Raw genomic sequence first — 21,856 nt, 5'->3', positions numbered from 1 at the left:
TCCACTGTTCAAGCTAGTTCTCTGGTGAGTTCGAGAAGAATACTGAGAAGAAATAGAAATCTAACTGGATATTATCAAGTAAGAGCCTTGTGACCCCGGTGTTAATCTTCTCCATTCCCTTATTCCATCATTCTTCTCTTCTCTCTTCATTCCTAAAGACTGTTCTGTTTCTCATCCTCAGTCTGTCTCCCTCTGTCAGGTTCTGCTCTTTTTCTTCCTCACTTCCTCTCCACCATAATCTCTTTTTCTATTTCTTGCAGTACATTAGCTAGTTTGGAATTAGAATAGTGTTATTTGCTGAAACAAACAAACACACACAAACTTGCGCACGCACCAGTGTCTTGGCGTAGCAGTACTGTTCCCCGACGTAACAGAAATCTCCAGAGACGTTGGTCTCGAACCAGATGTGCTCGCCGTACAGTGCTGACTCCTGCACACAGACATAAATACACCATTTCAATGTCTACATTTCAGCACAATGACACTTTACAGCTCTGTCGATGTCGTTCCTCGTGCTGTTTGGCACTGTGGGCAGGTGATGAACTCAGATATATACGTGATTGAGCTTGTTTTCAGGATGTATTTGATCAAGAATAAAAAGCAATTTTTTCAGAAAAAAATAACATTCTGAAAGTTCTACCATCCAGTCCAGCTTTTTGATCAGTTGAAAGTAAAGAGCAGGGCTACTTTTAAAATGCAATGAGGTTATAAATAAAGTGTTAAATGAATTATTTTTGTAAACCTGAAACAGAAAACCATTAACTGACATCAGACTCATTATTTTCCCGACTCATGCTATAAAGCTTATTTATATTTCTGTAAATACTGCACATATTGCTATTGCTATTAAAGCACTTGTTAAAAGAGACATGAGGAGCCTGGAGTTTATCCCAGGGGACTCAGGGAACAACCTGGAACACACCTATTACACCTCCTACACCTATTCATACGCCACGGACAATTCAGACATGCCAATCAGCCCTCAAGACGTTTTTAGACTGGGGAAGGAAACTGGAGCCCATGGAGGAAACCCCTGGAGCTCAGGGTGAACATGCCAACTCTGGTGAAAATTGAAGCTAACCATGCTCATAATAATACTGCTACAGAATAAAAATAAAATGACCTAGAGCAAAAGTTTTCAAAACCCTGGGTCGGGACCCTTGGGTGGGTCGCCAATATATATATATATATATATATATATATACACACACACTACTCACAAAAAGTTATAGATATTCGGCTTTCGGGTGAAATTTCAGGATGCACCTAAAATGCACTATAACCTTTACAGGTGAACTTAATTTGACCTTCTCTACACTTTTGAATGCTTTTTGAATGTCCAGCTGTTCAGTGTTTCAGTACTTTTTGCATAACTTGCTGTTCTCTAACAAGGTGCTTAACGGCAAAATTCACAACTGGTGTTTGATCCATGAATTGACCAATAAATTTTCTGGTTCAATTAGAATTGGTATTTAAACTGTCCTCTTCATCATGCTGTTCACATTTTGACATCATGAGACCAAGACGACATCTACAGTAACAATTGATCAACAGTACCTCGCCATTGCGAGGCTTCAAACAGGAAGTTCTCAGAGGGAAGTGGCCACTGAGCTTAGAGTGTCACAAAGTGTCATCAGCAGGTTGCGACAGAGACTGGAAGAGTCACAGAAAGGCATAGAAGTGGACGTCCTTTGGCCACATCCCACGTTGATGACCGCTTCATTGTGAACAGTGCCCTGCAGAACCGGATGATGAATGCCACTCAACTCCAGGCACATTTAAGGGAGGGGAGAGGCACCCAAGTGTCACGTCAGACCATTCCAAACCGTTTACATCAGCGTGGTCTGCGTGCTAGACGACCTGCAAGGGTACCTGACCACACCACCAGACACAGGCGTCAGGCCAGGGAGCATTTACACTGGACAAGGGACCAGTGGGCCTCAGTGCTATTCTCTGATGAAAGTCGATTCACGTTGAGCAGAAATGATGGCCACCAGCAAGGTTGGAGACGTCAAGGAGAGCGCAATGCATGAGCCACTGTTGTGGTGGTGTTACAGTCTGGGCAGGTGTGTCTACTCAATACAGAACTGCCCTACATCTTGTGAATGGTACAGTGACAAGCCAATACTACCTGAATAATATCATTAATCCGGTCTTTGTGCCCCTGCATGAACAACACAAGCCTAATTTCATCTTCATGGACGACAATGCTCCAGCTCATCGAGGTTGCATCATTAGGGAACAGCTGCTGGAGGCTGGGTACCTCAAATGGAATGGCCTGCACTTTCTCCAGACCTGAATCCCTGAAAACCTGTGGGATCAGCTGAGTCACCGTGTAAAGGCTTGTAACCCTGCACCCCAGAACCTCAATGACCTGAGGGCCGCCCTTCAAGAAGAGTGGAATGCCAGGCCTCAGCAGACAATAAGTCGACTCGTGAAGAGCATGAGACGTCGTTTTCAAGCTGTAATTGATGATCAAGGGCACATGACAAATTATTGAGACATTGACATTTTTTGTTGTGGTATACCCACCACTGTTGTTGGATTTTGTTTCAATAAATTGTTTGAGATGAGGAAATCACCATTGCATGCTTCTACTTAAATGCCCTACTTTCATGATATAATATCACTGTAGTGTGAACTTTTTACATTTTCCATAAATTTGACCCAAAAGCCAAATATCCTTAACTTTTTGTGAGTAGTGTGTGTGTAATATATATATATATATATATATATGACTTGATTGTATGTAAATTTGTAAAATGTAGTTGTAAATATATATATATATATATATATATATATATATATATATATATATATATATATATATATATATATATATATATATATATATATATATGGGTCGTGTCAATTTAAAAATAAAAAAAAAAAGGGTTGCGCTTAAAAAGTTTGAAAACCATTGGCCTAGAGGAATGGGTAAGTTATTTTTAACTAGTGAAGAATACAGGCTTAATTCTGTGTTCATTAGCGTGCTCCACTTTGTGCAACTCTTCATATGATGAAATTCGGACATTTTCTACTAATCACACTTCTGATAACTTCATGCTCCAGAATGATTTACAGCAAAAACACTACATGGCAGTTCAAGATTCCAGCTTGGCATCTGACAACAGCCTGGACAACCAGATCTGAGTGTGACATTCACTGCGTGAGGAAATTGTACAACTGGTGAGGTTTCCGACATCTTTATGCAGACAGACTGTTTCTAGCACAGTTTGTTAATCTGTCTCTCTATCCCGTGTCATCTCTGCAGGCAGAAAGGCATGCTACCATTAAAAGTGAATATAACTTTCGCATGTCATTTTGATGAAATATATTTATGCATTGTGAAGGTAGATGCATCATTGTTCTAGGCAAGAAAAAAAACAGTTTTGGCCGAAACTTTTATTTTTATTTGTTTATTCTTTTAACTGTATGTTGGATTTTCCCAGACCTCCAGGCACCTATGCAAAATGCTGTAACCTGTGGCTGGTGTACTCTACATCAGTTTACTGGCAACAGGAAGTATCACAAGAGTCCAACTCATTGTTTTGGTATTTGGCTATGTGTGTGTGTGTGTGTGTGTGTGTGTGTTGACTCACGCTCCAGTCCACAGTGCTGCGTATCTCTCTGTCCAAGTCACACTTGGCCAGTAGTGAACTGCTGGGCTGAGACGGCAGGTGCTGGAGCCCTGACTTAGCGATGGCCTTCCTGTGCACACAAAGGGGAAGAAAGAAAAAGAGAGAGATGCTGAACAGACGATCAGATCAGAAATAAAATCATGAAATGTGAATCCAATTAGTAATTGAATCCTTGAGGGGGAATGAGATGCAAAAGTGCACACATTATCAACACGACTACAAGGTGTGTGTGTGTGTGTGTGTGTGTGTGTGTGGGATAAGTATACAGCAAGGAATAGTTCTGATATTCAGAAAAACACCTTCATCTTCCACATACCAACAAACATCTGACTTCAGAGCTTCTCAAACACAAACCCACCCACCCACACACACACACACACACACACACACACACACACACACACACACAAACACACACAATACTTAAACCTCACATACGAGAGGAACCCACTCCATGTGTCCGACTCTGGATTGTAGTACATTCCCTGCCACCAGGGGGAGCCCATCCTGTATGCCCGAGATGCCACAGAGCTCCGTCTCCCTGCCCACGCAGGCCCCCCCACATTTGTTGCCCTCCACACCTGGCTGTTTCTCCGGTAACGCCCGTACAGCCCGTAGTTGCCAGGGCCATGATACACGGCCTCGGCTGGAAGCAAGTGGGAGGAGTTTCGGCGTAAACAGCGTGGTGTGCGGATGAAGGGGCGGGGCTGAATTCTCTCTGCTATTAACATACTTTGAGTTAACCACGACTCACAGGGCTCAATCTCTGACTCTTCAGGCTCCTCCCAGCTGCTGTTGCTCTGTGAGTCTGAAGCAGTGGACTGTCCTCCCTCACTTCCTTCTTCCATTTCCTTCTTTTCACTCATTTGGATGACACTGGCAAGCAAAAGAGATGGGCCAAGCAGCTGAGCAGGAATGCTGCAATGTTTCTGCGTGACTGTGTTTTTTTGGGCAGCAGCACTACTCTTATGGACCACGGCATTTCCCTGAAGTTGGACGCTGGACCTCCGTCTCTGCATGAGGTCTGCAGAGGGCAGGCCGGCACCTGAACGTCGCCGCACTTTACTCGCTGGCACTGCCACGCTGCTGTGTCGCCGTCTGATTGCCTCGCGGCATTTCCCCCGGAAATGACGACGGAAAAACGTGTCCATTGTTCTGGGGGTTAAAGGAGGCTATGCACCAAGACTGGTCCCTCGTAATGAGGGTTCTGTGGGTGGGGGAGAGTGAATCGGTCAGTATATAGCACACACACACACACACACACACACTCAGAATGCAGTGCCACTCTTTAAGGTCATATTCTGATTGATTCAGTTTGATTTTTGATTTTTTCCCCCGCAAGCACAACATGGTGCTACTTCATCAAGACATGTTTTGAAAACATGTCCTTTAGATAATGTATGAGAACACACATTTTTTGTTCACATATAAGACCTAATCTTATTGGTACTTTGTAAAGGTCAACATAAACTAGGTCAGTTTTGAGTCAAACAGTCAAGTCAAGTGAAAGGTGAAATGCAATGCTAAAGCATTAAATCCAAGCAGTGCACATCTCTCAAAGCAGCAGTGCGTTCAGCCAACATCGCTCTCTCCATAGAGAAGCAGTGGCTTCACCAGCGCAAATCTGCTTGCCACTGATCATTGATTTGCTCCAACCTCGAATCCTGTCTCTGTGGGCCAAATCTGCCTGAGCAACTTGACATCAAGATCAACAACCACAAAAAACACACTGAACAGTTCCCTAATTAGATTCTCAGTGAAGAAATTTGATCAAATTATCTGATACAGACATCTAAATTGTAGAGTGTGAGTTTCCTAAAGCATAATCAGGTGCAACACGACCTCGCTGTGTACAGTAACTGAATCTGAGATCTCATACAGCTCCACAATACAGTGCAGTTCACTTGGCCAGGTAAGCTTACCTGGAGAAAGTCAAGCTGATTTCTGGTTGTGTTTAGTCAATACTGAATCTTGAACTAATACATACACATATACACACACACACAGCAAGCTAATTATAACTGCTGCTCCTGCTGGTGCCCTGAGAGATCTAGTTCAGTGTGATAGATCTACACAGACTGTTAGATCACTGGGTCTGGTGAGCTCCAGCTCTGTGGATCTTAATTATCTGGTACAGATATCTCATGAGCAGAGTCTGTCTAAATCATAATCAGGTATGGTGCAGCCTTGTTTTCTCATCCCTGGTCATTTCCTTGATCTTACACACCTGGAAATGATTGCAGAATCCAGAGCTTTGTTATCAGGAAGATGCACAGTGTGTATGTTTGAGCTGTTGTAAACTAAGACAGCTAATACAAAAACTAAATAAAAGAAATAAAACACTCAAGGGTGTGCTGTTATAAGGAAATGAACCACTATGCTTATTTTGCTTTATTATGCTTAGAGCACATCCCAAACTGTTTTATTTCTCTGACATCAAACAATTTGCCACCGAATACCAATTAAAACAACTATTAAAGAGCAACACATCCCTCCATTTTCTGGAGCGCTTATCCTCCACAGGCTCGTGGGGAACCTGAAATCTATCCCACAGGACACAGGGCATGAGGCATAGACAATTTAGACAAGCCAATCAGCCTACAACACATGTCTTTGGACTGGCTGAGGAAACATGAAGCACCCAGAGAAAACCCCTGAAGCACAGGCAGAACATGCACTATACACACACACACACACGGCAGGAATCGAACCCTTGCCAGCTTGCCTTTTTACCAAGACAACAAAATGCTGTGAGTTTCTGGGTGAGAAATATAAAAATATTAAGGTCTGAAGGTTACAAAGTGCTGACCCTGGAGACTCAGTTAAATAAAAAAAAGTTAAATAGATCAAAAGTTAAATAATCTGCTTACATAACTCCATCCCCCATTAACAATTATAATACAATTACACTATTTTTCATCAGTTTATTTGGAGTATCCTACAAATGAAATGGATTAAAGACCCCATGGAAGTTATCTTTAAAAACACCAGATTCTAATAAGTGCATTAATATAAACCTGCGGTATACCTTGTAGCTGGAACTACTGCCAGAGCTGCTGTTATAGATAATTAATCAACAGCGCGCAGATCATTCTCCCTTTCAACAGAAGACATTTTTACAAAAGCAGAACAGCTGAAGAACTGAAGTTCATTATACACATAATACCACATTAGTCTGTGTGTGTGTGTGTGTACATGCATAAAGATGTGAGCAAGTGAGAAACTAATCTTTAGCACAGATCGCATTTTCTCATTGCATGGGTGACCAGCTTTCTGCTGCACACCCTAATTAAAGGTCATTTAATGCGCAAACACATCGTTAGCTGAGGAGCTCGTATCACTGTGTGGCTTTAAAGACTGTGACTACTTTCACAGAAGCTATAAACCCAAACCACGGGAATGCAGTTGCAACGCAATGCAATGTGTGTGCCCGTGCGTGTGTGTGTGTGTGTGTGTGTGTGTGTGTGTGTGTGTGTTGCGCTCCGCAATAGAAGAAAAAAACCCTTTCATAAACACTCATTAAATACACAGTCTCATCTAAAGACTATATATTGCTGACTTACTTAACCATAATTATTAACCACTTAACCACATTATTAGAAAATGTCTCATTATTAGTTCATTAAGCAATTTCTATAAAAGGTTAGGCACCGTACTGACTAATGTGCTGTGTGATTATTAACATAACATGATATCATGCTACAGTAAAGCCGTCCAGCTGTCCCCGTCTCTGTAACTGGTGGAGCGTGTGTCCTGTTCTCCATACGGCGTGAATAATGAGAGCACGCTCCTTACATCAACACACTGAAGATGTCATGCTTCTTCAAAACACCCACTTACACACACACACACACAACAGCTTGAGCATAAGTAACAAGCTCCTGTTTTACACGCAATATTTCAACAACATGGTTCTCAGACGGAAACTTGTTCTTGACTTGTGCCCTAGACTCAAACTGGAGAATGAATACACTTCTGTCTAATCAGCTTTAATGTTACCACCATCATGCTTTTTTTCTTTTTAAACAAGCCACATTTAACAAGTCACTTCACTAATCAAAGTGTGAAAGCTCTTTCCGTTCTCACTGAGACATCGTTGGGTAAATCATTTACATAAATGCAATAAGCTGCAGTAGAAGCCATGATGTCTCGTGTTTAAAAACAAACAACACAAGGCAGTTTTTTTCAGAAGCTGATCAGTTCTTCTAATTTTAATATTGATAAAGTGCTTTACCATGTTCTGCTATTTAAAGAACCTGGTTTAGACCGTTTCCTTGTTAAATGACAACATGCTTTTTAATCAATTTATTGTAGATTTATATTATGTGGACTGTGTCCCGGTGTGACCGTCAGAAAATCAGTCAACATCCTCTGACCAATCAGAATCATGAATTTTTAAAGTGGTGTGGTAGAACAAATGCTTTTCATTAACAAAACAAAAGACTTTAACTTGAAAGTGGCCTGAAAAGCAATAAAAGGATTGCTAATTGTGAAAACATATTCTTGATTTGAAGATCTAACTGGACACCATTTTGGCACGATCACAAAGTGCTAAGCTAAGTTAAGTGCTGCTTAAAAGCAGAAGGCAGAATATCTCAGGACCCTAAGCATCCCCTTCACAATCTGGTTGTAATATCAGACAGCAAACAAGCTTGAACTTCATTCCCTTGGCAATATTAGCGCTCTACAAACAGCCTTGCTGTATCACACATGTTTCTGTGTAGACAGGAAGTGATTGTTCCAGTGGTATGGCATTATGTGTGTGAGACTGATGGATGTATACAGACAAATATAGTGTATACTTCAGATGTGGTCAAGCTGCTGGGATGAAATAAGTGAACTATGTGAAATGTGTAATATTTCCATATGTGATGTTCCCATGTATGAACTCGGGCTGCTTATTTGAAACGAAATACAGATCCCCTCTCTGGGGGGTAAGAAAGACTGTAAACTGACCTTTAGTGGTTTTACTGGGGTTTTCCTATATTCTGCCTATATCTTGCATCTGGTGTATGATGAAAAAGATTCTGTAAAGTACAGTTTCAGAGATTTCATACAATATGCTGTATGGTCAGTCTATAAATTTGAATAGAATTTTTCTAAGAGGTTCTAGGATTTCTAGCTATCTTACACAATTCTTGTGTGTATTCAATACTCTCTGAGTTGTTCTACAGTCCAAAACATTCCAGGAAATTTACTATTAATGTAAACATCATGTCACTTGAGTACTCACATGCAGCCTTCCAGGGTACAGTCTAGCAGCATGTTTTTGTTGGATTTAGGCATATCTATGTTCCTAACTGTGTTCGATATCGCAGGAGATATTATTAACTACAGCTGCAAGCTTTCATAAACATTTCCAGCACAACTACAAAACAACACATAAGACCAGAAAATATCCCTCAATGTCTTTAAAAGCAGAGACATTATCCACTTTCCCTTTCCCAGTCTATACACATTATCTTGCACTTACACTTTGTCTTTGCAGAAATGTATGACACTGAATTCTGATTATTACTATAAAACAAAATCTTGAAGTAGTAGAGATTTTACACCAAATTGGTACTAAAACCATGACACTGGCAACCCTGTCATTAGCTGTCTGCCCCATCTCAACTAAAAACATTTTTTGAGTGTGGGGTTAGAGGAGTATGCCTAATTTCTGCCCTGGCGGCCATTTTTTTTTTTGCTGTTTAGGTGCAATAATAACTCTGTTAAGGTGCAACAAAATCGATATTAAACAACTGATATATACAGCGGGGCTCATCCTCACCAGTTCTGTGGTCCAGCCACCCCTGACATTTGGTTAAAATATGTTATAAGTATGTGTCTAAATAGATATTTTGCTGACTTTAATAACCTGTTATATGCTGTTCAATCATGTGTGATATGCTTTACCTCTCCACATGATGGGGAGTTATTGTTATCACCCCAGAGCTGATTCTTTTCCAATAACAGCACAACTTAAAGCATTGTGTTCCTCTAACACCACAGTAATCAATTCACTTGGACTTTATTTGTGTAGCGTCTTTTATAATTGCCATTGCCACAAAGCAGATTCACAGAAATCCATCTAAATTTATACATTTTCCAATTCAATTTGTTTCTAATAAGCAAGCTAGAGGAGACGCTGGTGAGGAAAAACTCCCTGATATTAGCTAAATTATTTCTTCTTTTTACTAAACATGTACTGTCACTTACAGTATCTAACCTTTTTAGCTACTGTCATCAAAGTTTTCTTTTATGAGACAGAAATGCAGATCACACAACATTTTAAACTCCACTGATTATAACTTCCCTTGAGCTGACTTGTGTTATTTCAGCATTGTAGAATTAAAGTGAATTTTAACTTTCAGAGGCACCACTGCATGTGACGGAGAGGAAAGGTGTGATATTAAAGAGCACCTTTAAGTATAAAAAAACTGGAATGGAAAACTGGATTAATGCTAAGGAGCAAACAGAGGAGGTCCAGTGAGGATGTTTAACAAAGATCCCATTTTATCACTACACAGACACTAACAGAGTATGTGGGTTAGAGGTAAGTGTGTGTGTGTGCATGCGTGCGTGTGTGTGCGTGCGTGTGTGTGTGCATGCGTGTGTGTGTGCGCGTGCGTGTGTATACAACCTCACCAAGAGTGAGGTTACTAAAATAAAGAGTCCATATTTTATGTCTCAGCTGTCATTTCATGGTCTCTTTACCTAAACAAGGCAGAGGACACACACAGAGAGAGAGAGACAGAGAGAGAGAGAGAGAGAGAGAGAGAGAGAGAGAGAGAGAGAGAAAGAGAAAGAGAAAGAGAAAGAGAAAGAGAGAGGGAGGGAAAGAAGGATGCTGGAGAAAAAAAGACACAGGGCTGAAGAAAGGAATGAGAGAGAGAGAGGGAGGGAAGTGAGGGAGAGAGGGGGGGGAGGGAAGGAGGGATGCTGGAGAGAAAAAGACAGGTCTGAAGGAAGGAATGAGAGAGAGAGAGAGAGGCAACAGTCTAAAGATATATTTTTTAGATTATTATGTACGCTATTGATTAACATCAATAACTGGCTGTAAATGTAGAACAGTAAGGTTTTAGAAAAAGTAAAATGAACAGAGGGTGCGTCTCTCAGTTCTCGTCTCTCATGTTTTGTGAGTCAGTAAGTTGAGGTGCTGGTAAAGAGCCTGACGCTGATACTGATACTGACTGGGACACTGATAACACAACTCCCAGTCACGCTCTCACGTCCTCGTCAGTCACTGTAAAACCCAAACAGTTTTATATTTTTATACGTGATGTAAATTTGTTAGCTTAATCGTACGTGTTTTCTCAAACAGGATTGTTTAACATTATCAAACATGTAAATAGTCGCTTGACTATATTTAAAAATCTCTAACGTAATACTCATCTGAGAGCTACAACAACGACAAGCTCCTTACTTTTATAGCTGAAGTGTTAGTGAGAGGAGCTAAAAGTTTGTTTGCCTTAAGCTGAGAGACTTTAAATAATATGATGTCCGGTAATGGAATATAGTGAGCTTCTGGGTTTTGCAGTGCATTATGGGATTGTTTTGTGATTGAGAAACACAGACAGACCTTAAAATGCCAGACGTACTGATCAGTGCCCTGACAACTGAACTGGAGATCTGATGGAGACACCCACAGTAACTGCATTATACTGTATATAACAACCAAAAACTATACACAGTAGTAGGTGACATTAATGATGTTTTTTTAATGTACATGTGTATTCCTGAAGTATAACTAGTAAAGCTAAAAGCTGAAGGTTTTATGTCATTATCTCACTGTACAGTAGTGCAGGCAGAAAGTCTGCTGTTTATTACTATACAGATATATCTGGTCTAGTGTAAAAATATGAAGTAAAATATTGTAGTAATAATATTTTGTGCAAGTGTTGAATAAAGGCCATGAGCATGACTCTGATGTCTTCATCACTGCCACATAACATTAGAACAGATACTGACCACTGCAGACCGGGAACATCCCACAAGAGCTGCAGTTCTGGAGATGCTCTGATCCAGTCATCTAGCCATCACAATTTGGTCCTTGTCAAACTTGCTCAAATCCTTACACTTGTCCATTTTTCCTGCTTTTAACACATCAGCTTTAAGGACAAAATGTTCACTTGCTGCCTAATATATCTCACCCACTAATAGGAGATGATGATAAGGAGCGTTATTCACTTCACCTGGCAACAGTCATAATGTTATGCCTGATCAGAGTTATATAAATATATATATAATTTATCTTCTAAATACATCATGTTTCCAGCTCAAAACACAGTTTACAGCTCGAGTGCTGATTGTCAAGGAATCCTGCACAATTTGTTTAGTCGTGTGAATAGAGGTACATATGATATATAAATCTTTTGTTACACTTTTGGAAATCACAAACCACGTTTTTTACTGTCAGAGTTCCTATATTGAGATTTCACAGCAATTATCTATCCTGTTTAGCTTCTCGCATAAATCACACCGATTTAATCCAAACCTCTATGTCAAACTAATATCAACTTGGGCCTAATGTTTGTGTGAGTGAAAGGGCAAGGAATAAAAAGCTCTATGACAAATGAAAAAAATTAGTCTAATATTTAAGCAGATGGTTAGATAACGTTCAAAAAATAAATGTGTACCGAGTTGGTACATGGAATTTATTATAATATTTAATGTATTCTGTACCAGGGGGATTTTCAAGAAAAACTCAAAATTAAGTTCAAATTCATGAGCTGATTTCCTCTATCTGCTTATGAAGCATTATGACAGCTCACAGGGTCACCAGTCACTTGAGCTCAGAAAAAGAAGCCACTCCCTAGAGAGAGAGAGAGACAAACACATGCACGCACACACACACACGAAGAGCAACCCCAATTTTCCCATCCAGTACATTTTGGGAAACAGTTCAGAGGTCAATATAGACCTAATACAGAGAGAGAGAGAGAGAGAGAGAGAGAGGGAGAGAGGGAGAGAGAGAGAGAGACAGCAAGTGGGATGGAATCGTGTTTATTCCTGCAATCAGCGACTGAACTTATATCAAAACAGCTGCTTGGTGCTTGATGTAGGTTGTGTGATCTGGACTCGGCCGGTGAGGCGAGTTTAAAATGCGTTCTTTGCTCTTTCGAGATTTTCCATTAAGCTTTAATAACCTGCATTACAAAAGGAGAGTGACATTAATAGCTCATAGCACAGTAATCACGCTTTCTAAAGCAAGCGAAACACAAAAGCTTCTGAAAAAATGACTCACTTGGCTAAAGAGCATGAGGCGCGCACACACACACACACACAGACGCACACACGGGTCCAGCTAGAACAGCAGGGGTCAAGGTTCTGAGTTAAAAATGAGGGAGTGGTGAGGGAGAAGAGATGCAGCTTCTGTCTTTCTGAAGCCTTTCATTTTTTTCCATTTATTTCAGTATTGTGATTTGGATCTCTCTGATCAACACAACTCTGTTACTTTTTACACACACATTCATCAACAGTTCTGATGTTAGACTTTTTTTCCCCCCAAAAAAGGGTGAATAATTATTTCCTGGTTTTGGTTGTCACTAGTTGACACCTCAGCATCTTAGCATCAAGTCAAATCAGGAAATATGCTTTTTTTTTTTTTATATATGAGAGGAAAAATATTCTCTGCATCTCACAGATAGGCAATCTGAACAAACACGAGCGTTTTTGAGAAACGGAAATACACTTTTAGGTGAATAGATGAGACTCGTTTTCCAGTTTATCAACTAAATAATCGACGTTGGCCTCACTGTGGGTAGCAAACACAAACCCACCTGCTCTGTGTGTGCGTGTGTGTGTGCGCATTTATGTGTGCATGCGTGCGCGCAGATGTTGCTCATGCTTGTGTGTCTGTGTGCACCAGACTGAACCTGTGTTTAATTTGTATGCTAATATTAGACAAAGTGTGAAAGCAGGAACACTGTAACTTTGCACTGAGATTAATGTGTAAACACACAGCTAATAAACACACAAACACACAAATACATGCAGTACAGTTATGCTGCTCTCTGCCAGCTGTAGGGTCTGTGGTTCGATCCTGAGCTCTGATTAATGTCATACTTGAGTCCTGCCATGTCCTCCAGTCATACTCCCACACATCACAGAAACATGCTGATAGGTGGACTGCATAATCTAGTGAGTGTGTGTGTGTGTGCACATGTTAAATGCCCCACAGTCTTCCTGTAACAGGCTTCAGGTCTTCCACACCCTTTATTTCACAACCTAAAACTCTAGCAAAAGGGTTGTACGTTTCTCCTGATACATGGCCTTCTTTCACGCAGCATTTGACTGACAGCGAAACCAACCAATCATGGACCTTCATTGCAGCATTTCACCAAACATGTGTGATTATCTTATTTATTAGCTGCTAACTGTTTAAGATTTGAATAACATTTAAAGATGGGATTCTAAAAACTTTTTTCTTTTAGTGTTTAACTTTTTTTTTTAGTAGTGGTGAACAAATGCTAAATTCCAAATTGGCTAACTGACCAGGCAGTGTAAACTACCAGGCCCAAGTTTTGACTAACTGACTAGATTATTTGTACATAATCTCATAACACACCTTTGCAATAATTCAGCATGCTGTTGGATATGTAGAGTATATTGGGCTAGGAAATGTAGTGTTGCGTTCTTCCACTCAACGGGAAAGATATTAGCCGAGCCTGTGTCTTTATTTTTTCTGTAAGATACAGTGTGTTTTGTGCTCGCATACCTCACATACCTGAGTGATAATTAATATACCTAGCAACAAAAAGCTCTACCCTTGACAACAAGATCACCTCCGACGACGTGTGATGTGCTGGAGGTGGCAGGACTCAGTAGCAAGTGATATAGTTTAGTGCTTAATTATATACACCAATCAGCCACAGCATTAAAAGCAGCTGAAGTGAATGAATCTGATTATATTGTTACAGCGCCACCTGTCCAGAGTGGGATACATACACCTTCCTATCATAGCCAGTCTGAACTTTTTCAGTAGCTTGTACTACAGTAGCTCTTCTGTGAGATTGGACCAGATGGACTAGCTTTATTCCTCACGTGCAGCCTTGGGCACCCAGGACCCTGTTGCTGGTTCACGGTTCATCGTTAGTTCTTGTTCTTCCTGGGTTCTTTTGGTAGGTTCTAATTGCTACGTACCAGAAACACCCCACAACACCTGCTGTGTTGGAGATGCCCTGACCGAGTCGTCTAGTCATTAAAGTCACTCAGATGTATAAACTTAATAAATCCCACCCCACTGTCATGTAATGAGATAATCAACATTATTCACATCAGTGGTTTTAATGCTGACTGATCAGTGTACACACACAAATGAAAAACATTTTTCCACTTTTTTCATTTGATCCCCTTGCCTGGGCAACTGCCTTATCCGTGGTCCAGGACAAGTTACCATACAATAGTGTTTAAAAAAAAAAAAAAAACACCATCAGAAACCAGCCTATGAAATACTGAAGAGCCAATCTTAAACCTTTAAAGTGGACAAGAGACTGGAAAAGTAGCCTACCTAGGTTGAGGCTGAGACTACAGCAGCTGTGAGCAGGGTAATGCACTTACTCGAGATGAATTAATGATAAATTGTTCTGTGTTTGTTGTGCTGCAAAACCAGGGCTACGAAGTAGTTTCATCTAAAATAAAAGACCTGCACACCGCAGTTTAATTCATGTAGTGACACGACTATAGTTACACACACCACTTTCCTGTTTCTACTTGTTAGCTCTAACACATACAAAACACATGCACCCTGTGTGTTTAGTGTATAAGACACATCTATAGACCTTAGAGACAAACAACAGCATCTAGGGGGTCATATTGGCTTAGTGGTTAGCATGACATCCTTGCACCCCTGGGGTTGGTGGTTTATCCATATAGTGTTCTAAATATAAACTATACATAGCCCCTGTGTGGTTAACCTCAAACTATCACTTATTACTTCCCAAGAGGTGCAAGAGTAGTGTTCACCTGTTCAGCCTACTGACTGGATAGTGACGATGCCACAGCAGTCCGTGTCCGAGTGGTCAGTATAGTCCGTCATACCGCTCAGATATGTTTCACGTAAATACAAAGCACTAGAAATTCATAAAGCCTGAGTTCAGCAAGGGATGTCAAATCAACATGGCCACTCAGAGCATCAGCAGTACACACAGTAGCACTTCTCACCATTAAATCAGCTCCAATATAAACACTGGTTTTTGGCCACATCATAGCTTGTGAAATGTAATGCGGATTTTCAAGTTCTGAGGTAAGTCAACTGCATAAGCAACAATCTCCATGAGTTTGTATGTACATGTCAGTGTGTGTTTGTATGATACAACTGAGTATAAGAGTGGCCTGTTCCTAAAACTATATGAATGAGGAAGAGCATCTGCTGTGAAATGAAGCGACTCTAGTGCGTAAATGTCACTGATTTACACCTTTTACATTTACATTGAAACACCTCCAACAGGAGGTAATCACACCACAGAGCACTCAGTGAGTGTGTGTGTTTGTGTGAGGAGTGAGAATTTCTGTTCAGCTCAAACTTCACTGCACAATATGATTCTCCCTACAGCATGTGTGACAGCGTGTGTGAGTGTGTGTTTGTGTATTTGCACATATGTGCAGAAAAAGAAATCTGTTCCATTTACTTTGTATTATTGAAAAGGGGAAAAAACAGGAAGAACAATAATTGCGCTACAAAATGTTCTGCAGCATTATTCACAAGTAGCAGCAGGATTACCCATGATTCTAATCAAAGATGGTCGCATATCAATCAGCAGCTACGTATCGTGTCATAACGTGTCTTCTCCTGTGGCGTCAGTGCTACTGAAGCATTATGGGAATAAATAACTTCAGTGTGCACATTAATTATGAGGACCAGGTGAAAGAGCAATGCACCTCGACTGCTCCTCTCTGACTTCAGAGCAGGCTGCTGTGTTGCCTCGTGTTTGATGCAAACTAGAGAACTAACTATAGCTGACTATGCAAATCCGAAGAAAGCAGATCCTAAAAACCTCTGGTCGCTTCCCATGAACTGCTGAAATTGCCCGATATTTTTTAGAATAATATCATATGTTTATTTTGTTCTTCAGTCTGTCCAAAATAGGCATGTTAGTCATAAGCTAGCTAATGTTAGCATGAAACTGCTAAAGGAAGCACGGAGAAATAAATAACATAAACATCCCTGTTAATCATTAGCTGGTTATGGTGAGGTTTCGAGCCAAACAGCTTTACATTTGGGTACGGATGAATCATTCACCAGCTTCAAGGTAATTAGAGCCTTACTTGATTAGCAAAAAAAAAAAATCAGTATTAATTCCAATATACTAAAAATATCTGTCTGTTGCTCTCTCACTATTTGCTCACTCTTTCCTGCCTTCTTCCTTCTCTTCCTCTCTCTCTCTCTCTCACCCACCACCCCTGGCAGCACCTCACATTTACCCCGTGTGCAGACGTGATGGTGTTTAACGTATCTAAGCTGGTGTATGACAGATGCATATAAATTTCCCGCCAATTATTACTAGACATGTCTGATTATCTGATCTTTTTAGTCATCAAAGAAACAGCTACTGACTTCCTCAAATAATCATATAACGGTTTTAAATAACCAGAAGTTACTTCAGGTATTTCAGGATCATACAGTGAGTGTGTGAAGTTCAAGCGAAGACAACAATCCAAAGAGTCTACACGTCTCCGGCACAATGTATTTCAAGCTCCAGTGTGAGCCGATATCACACACGCACCACCTGAACACACCATCAAACCAGACTCAGACGATTTGCAGAACCCACACACTAACCGTATATCAGGGTTTATACATTTTCAACTACACTCTAGCGTTGACTGAACATCACTGTAGCAAGATGAACATCAGCTTCGCCGGCAACATTTGCATCGCAGTTGCAGCGAACCTGTTTCTGACCTGATGCACAAACAGAAAGTAGCACTGTTCAGATGGAAATACAGTAATGACAAGGTACAGAGAGAGCATTTTTACAGCACCCGGCTCCTCAACGGCTGCGGCACAGTTCAAAAAGGAAATATCTGACTGTTACGACAGACCGGCGAAGACAGAACAAGAACCCACGTGGACTAAAATATACAAGAGTGTAAAACCTTCTCCAAGTCTCAGCAACACGACAATGTTTCTGTGCTGTTTCACTGAGGTCTGTGGGTTCAGATTTAAAGTGGATTAAGTCAGAAGAAAGTTAAGATGACTAAATTGACCTGGAGTTGGTTTAACCACTAAACCGAACTTCATCAGTTGACATTTCACAAGCTGACATTTCACAATGCCTGAAAGATAGGATGCAGTTTATTTAATGAACTACAGTTAATTATTGCAATGTGGATTAATGTAGAGCGTAGATAATGTTTGATTATTTGAACTAGATAAAGTTAGGTTTTTTTTAGCTAATTTTAGCTAGGTGTCAATACTGTTCAATAAATCACGTTAGTCACACAAGTCAAGTTATATGTTTTAACTGCTTATGTTTGACTCATTTATTTAATTATTTATCCAAGTAACTTCTGAAATAAGCATATAATGAAGCAGTTTTATAGACTGAGACTACACTGTTTCGTACAATTTCAGCCGTTTTATTCCTAACAATCACGGTATTATCATTTTTATTATATTATTAAGCAAAAAAATAAACATGATAATTTCAGCAACAGTTTTGCCCTTGTTCCTGTGCTGTATTAGAGATCTTTCCCCCTTTCTTCCCTATTAATGCGTACACAACACGTGTATTAATCATAATTCATAACACTTAGCCCTTAACACTTGTCCTCTCTGAGAAAGTAAGCAAATGGAGGAAATGAGGGAAGTAAACCACACGTGAAATGTTACACAGCTGTATAATTTTTCGGTGACACAACCAGATGCAAATTCTAACATCTCTACAGCACACATGTGACACGTTATCAAGACCGATGCAGCTGGAACCCTCTACAGAAGCTTGTCTTCCCTCAGCATGCATCTCAACCCGGCTCTCTTTGCAAGAAACTCCTTTCCCAAAGCAGGCTAAAGAGCCAGCACTGCATTCAGCTACACAATCCACACACAATCACACAACCAGAGTACAGGAGCACTGGATGAATACAACCTGACCTGATGAAAGCTCATCAGAATTGCCTTGTCCTCAGCTCCTTATACTTAACCGAATAACTTCGGTCCTTACGAAGGGAACAGTGAGAGTGAGTGAGTGTGTGTGTGTGTGAGAGAGAGAGAGAGAGAGAGAGAGAGAGAGAGGGAGGCAGAGACGTGTGACAGAGAACAGGCAGCCTGCACTGACAGACTTGAAGTAGGCGTGTCCAAGGGAGGAGACAGACACAGCGAGAGTGTAAGTAAGGGAAGGGAACAGAGCATGAGCAGAAGTACTGTGAAGCATGATGCCACATCCTTTTTCTACCTCAGAAACAATCAAACAGCCTAATGAATGACACACAAACACACCCTTACAAATGAATCCTCCCTTCTTCAACAAAAAAATCCCATGCCAGTGTATATATGTAGAAAAAAACAGAAAATGAAGTAGAATAAAAACAGAAGTAGAAACAAATGAAGCATGAAGCTTTTTGCACTAACTTGTCCCATTGTGCACTAAACAAAAGGGAAGGACAAATCTGCCAGTGAAATCTGTCTCTCAGCTAAATTAGTAGCAAATAGGAGTTATGGAAATGTGTCCACAGAGTAGAAATCACCACAATCAGGATGATTAAGTGACCAGACAATTGGTGCTCTGTTAAACTAGTTTAAAATAGTAAAATACTACCTGTGAGTTAATAATGGATTTGCTCATCGCTCTGTGTTGAACCGTTCGCAATGCTAACTTCCTCACTATAAACACAGTTATACCTGTAACAACTCTACAGTCAATAAAGTAACCAATTTGAGAACAAACTGAACACAGAAAGCAGAACTTTAGGCAAATAAAATGTATTTTATTGTGTATAATTTGTGTAACATGTGGCATTCACAAAGAAGCTGAAACTGTTTCCAGTGACACGGAAAAACTCCCTGAGACATCATGGGGAAGAAAACCTTGAGAAGGAAAAGGGAATTTCTATGCAGCAGTTCTTAATTACAAGTCTACAGTGTCCTTGGGATTATCCACTGACTTAAAGGTGAATTCTGTTTTTGTTTTGTTTTTTGAGAGCACAAGAGCAAATTCATAGAATCTCTCTTCACTAAGCAATTAATTAGTTCCTTATATTTGGAAAGCAGTCTGAAGAGATGTTGTTGCAATATAAACTCAATGCATTCCTAAATACAAAGTCCAAAGAGCTGTGAAGCAAGTTTTAAAAAATCAAAACAAACCCATCAGAGAGACAGCAAGAGAGATAGTGTGGCCATATCTATTTGATACACTCTTAAACAGAAAGAACACACTGGTGACCTCAGTAACACCAAAAGTGTAGAGGATCATATGGTCCTGATGAAGAAAAAACCCCTTCATAACAACTGGCCTGATCAAGAACACCCTCCAGGAAGAAGGCATATTATTTAAGAGAAACTTCTTCAGAGTAATTACAGAGAATTTACCACAAGATGTAAATAATCGGTTAGCCTCAATAACAGGAAGATCAGATTTAAGTTTGCAGAAACATATCTAAAAAGCTCTTTTAGTTCTGAAACATATCCTATGAACAGATGACTCAGTTATTAACTTGCTCCTGATGGGAAGAGAAGAGTGTGGAAAAAGGAAAGAAACTGGTTTTCTTGTATGGATTGAAGCTCTACCTGCTGGCAGAATGAATTCTGAAGTGTATAGGGCTATATTATCTGCTCAGATTCAGTCAAATGCTTCAAAACCCATTAGCCGGCACTTCGCAGTGCAGATGGACAATGACCCAAAGCGTACGAGCAACCATAGACAAGAAAAGAAGTGGAATGTTCTGCAATTGAAAAGGTCAATCACCTGACCTGAATCCAATTGCGCATGCATTTCCCTTGATGAAGATAAAGCCCTAAGAACAAGTAAGAACTGAAGACAGATGCAGTGCCACATATAAAAAGTGCTGTAATTGCCTACACCATTTAACTGATGCAATAAAATTAAAGCTGAAAGCACTTTGAGCTCATTTTCATTATTTCTTTCCAACTCCAATATACTCTACAGGCACCTAAAATATCAACATTTCCAATGTTTAAATAGTTTTATACAAGACTGTATGTGTCAAGTTATGTGTCCAACGTATGTTGTACAATGTTGTACAATGTATGGTCAAAAGTATGTGGACACCTGTGTGTGCTCGTGAGGATTTGTTGATTCATCTACACGAGCATTAGTAGATCAAACACTGCTATCAGGTGAAGAAACTTGGATTCAGTCGGTGTTCCAGTTCATCCTAAAGGTGCTCAATGGGGTTGAGGGTAGGGCTCTCTTCAGGACATGTTTTTATGGAGCTCACATTGTGCACAGAAGCATTGTTATGCAGGAGCAGGCCTGGACCTTTTTGTCCCAGTGAAGGGAAATTGTAATGCTACAGCATACAAAAACTAGCTAGTTGTTTGATTCCACCATTGTGGCAGTAGTTTGGGGAAGAACCATATCTGGGTGTTACAGTTATATGTCCACAAACTTTTTATGCCATATTGTGTACATGTCAATTTCCTTTATAAACTTTACAAACCCCATGAACTAGATTTGTAACTTCTTGTGTACAATGCAAAAACTCACAAAAGTAAACCTCTATGTAAATATACTTTATATATATACAGCCATAACATTAAAACTACTGACAGATGAAGTGAATATTAATGATAAACTCATTACAATAGCACTTTTTAAAGGGGTGGGATACACGAGGCAGCAAGTGAATAGTCAGTTGTTGAAGTAAACACCAAATTGTGATGGCTAAACTTACTGGATCGGAGCATCTTTAAAAACATCAGGCCTTGTGGGGAGTTCCCAGCATGCAGTGTTTAGTACCTAACAAATATGTCCAAAGAAGGACAATCGGTGAAACAGGGAGAGTCATGGCTCATTGGTGCAAGTGGGAAGTGCATGTCCACCACTGACAATGCCCACAGTGGGTAGGTGAGCATCAGAACTGGACCATGGAGCAATGGAAAAAGGTAGCTAGGTCTGATGAATCACATTTACATAATTTGGACAGACAGTTGTATGTGCATCAGCTGGGGAAGAGATGACACCAGGATGCATCTGGGGAAAAAGTGCTGGCAGTCATGTGGATGTTACTTTGACACATAGCACCTACTAAACCACAGTGCAGACCGAATT

At 40.3% G+C, this 21,856-nt stretch overlaps 1 protein-coding gene across 10 annotated transcripts in view; it reads right to left on the bottom strand.

Annotated features, from left to right (window-relative positions):
* The window catches only part of dgkza (diacylglycerol kinase, zeta a), a 119,032-nt gene that overhangs the window by 58,564 nt on the left and 38,612 nt on the right, over nt 1-21,856 (bottom strand). For 5 of the 10 annotated variants that reach the window (XM_058382026.1, XM_058382030.1, XM_058382029.1 and 2 more), the window contains exons 2-4: nt 4,080-4,848; nt 3,603-3,711; nt 335-430 (exon numbers count right to left, since the gene is read on the bottom strand). In XM_058382026.1, coding sequence (XP_058238009.1) covers nt 335-430; nt 3,603-3,711; nt 4,080-4,792 — 918 coding nt within the window. In that variant the 5' untranslated portion in view covers nt 4,793-4,848. Of the gene's footprint in view, nt 1-334; nt 431-3,602; nt 3,712-4,079; nt 4,849-18,715; nt 18,736-21,856 lie in introns of those variants that run through there. The other 5 variants (XM_058382034.1, XM_058382032.1, XM_058382033.1 and 2 more) reach the window with 2 other exon arrangements.

This window comes from Hemibagrus wyckioides, linkage group LG27 (assembly GCF_019097595.1).
Source record: "Hemibagrus wyckioides isolate EC202008001 linkage group LG27, SWU_Hwy_1.0, whole genome shotgun sequence".
Lineage (NCBI taxonomy): Eukaryota > Metazoa > Chordata > Actinopteri > Siluriformes > Bagridae > Hemibagrus > Hemibagrus wyckioides.
Note: the sequence above shows the minus strand (reverse complement) of the source record. Positions and strands in the feature narration are given on the sequence as shown.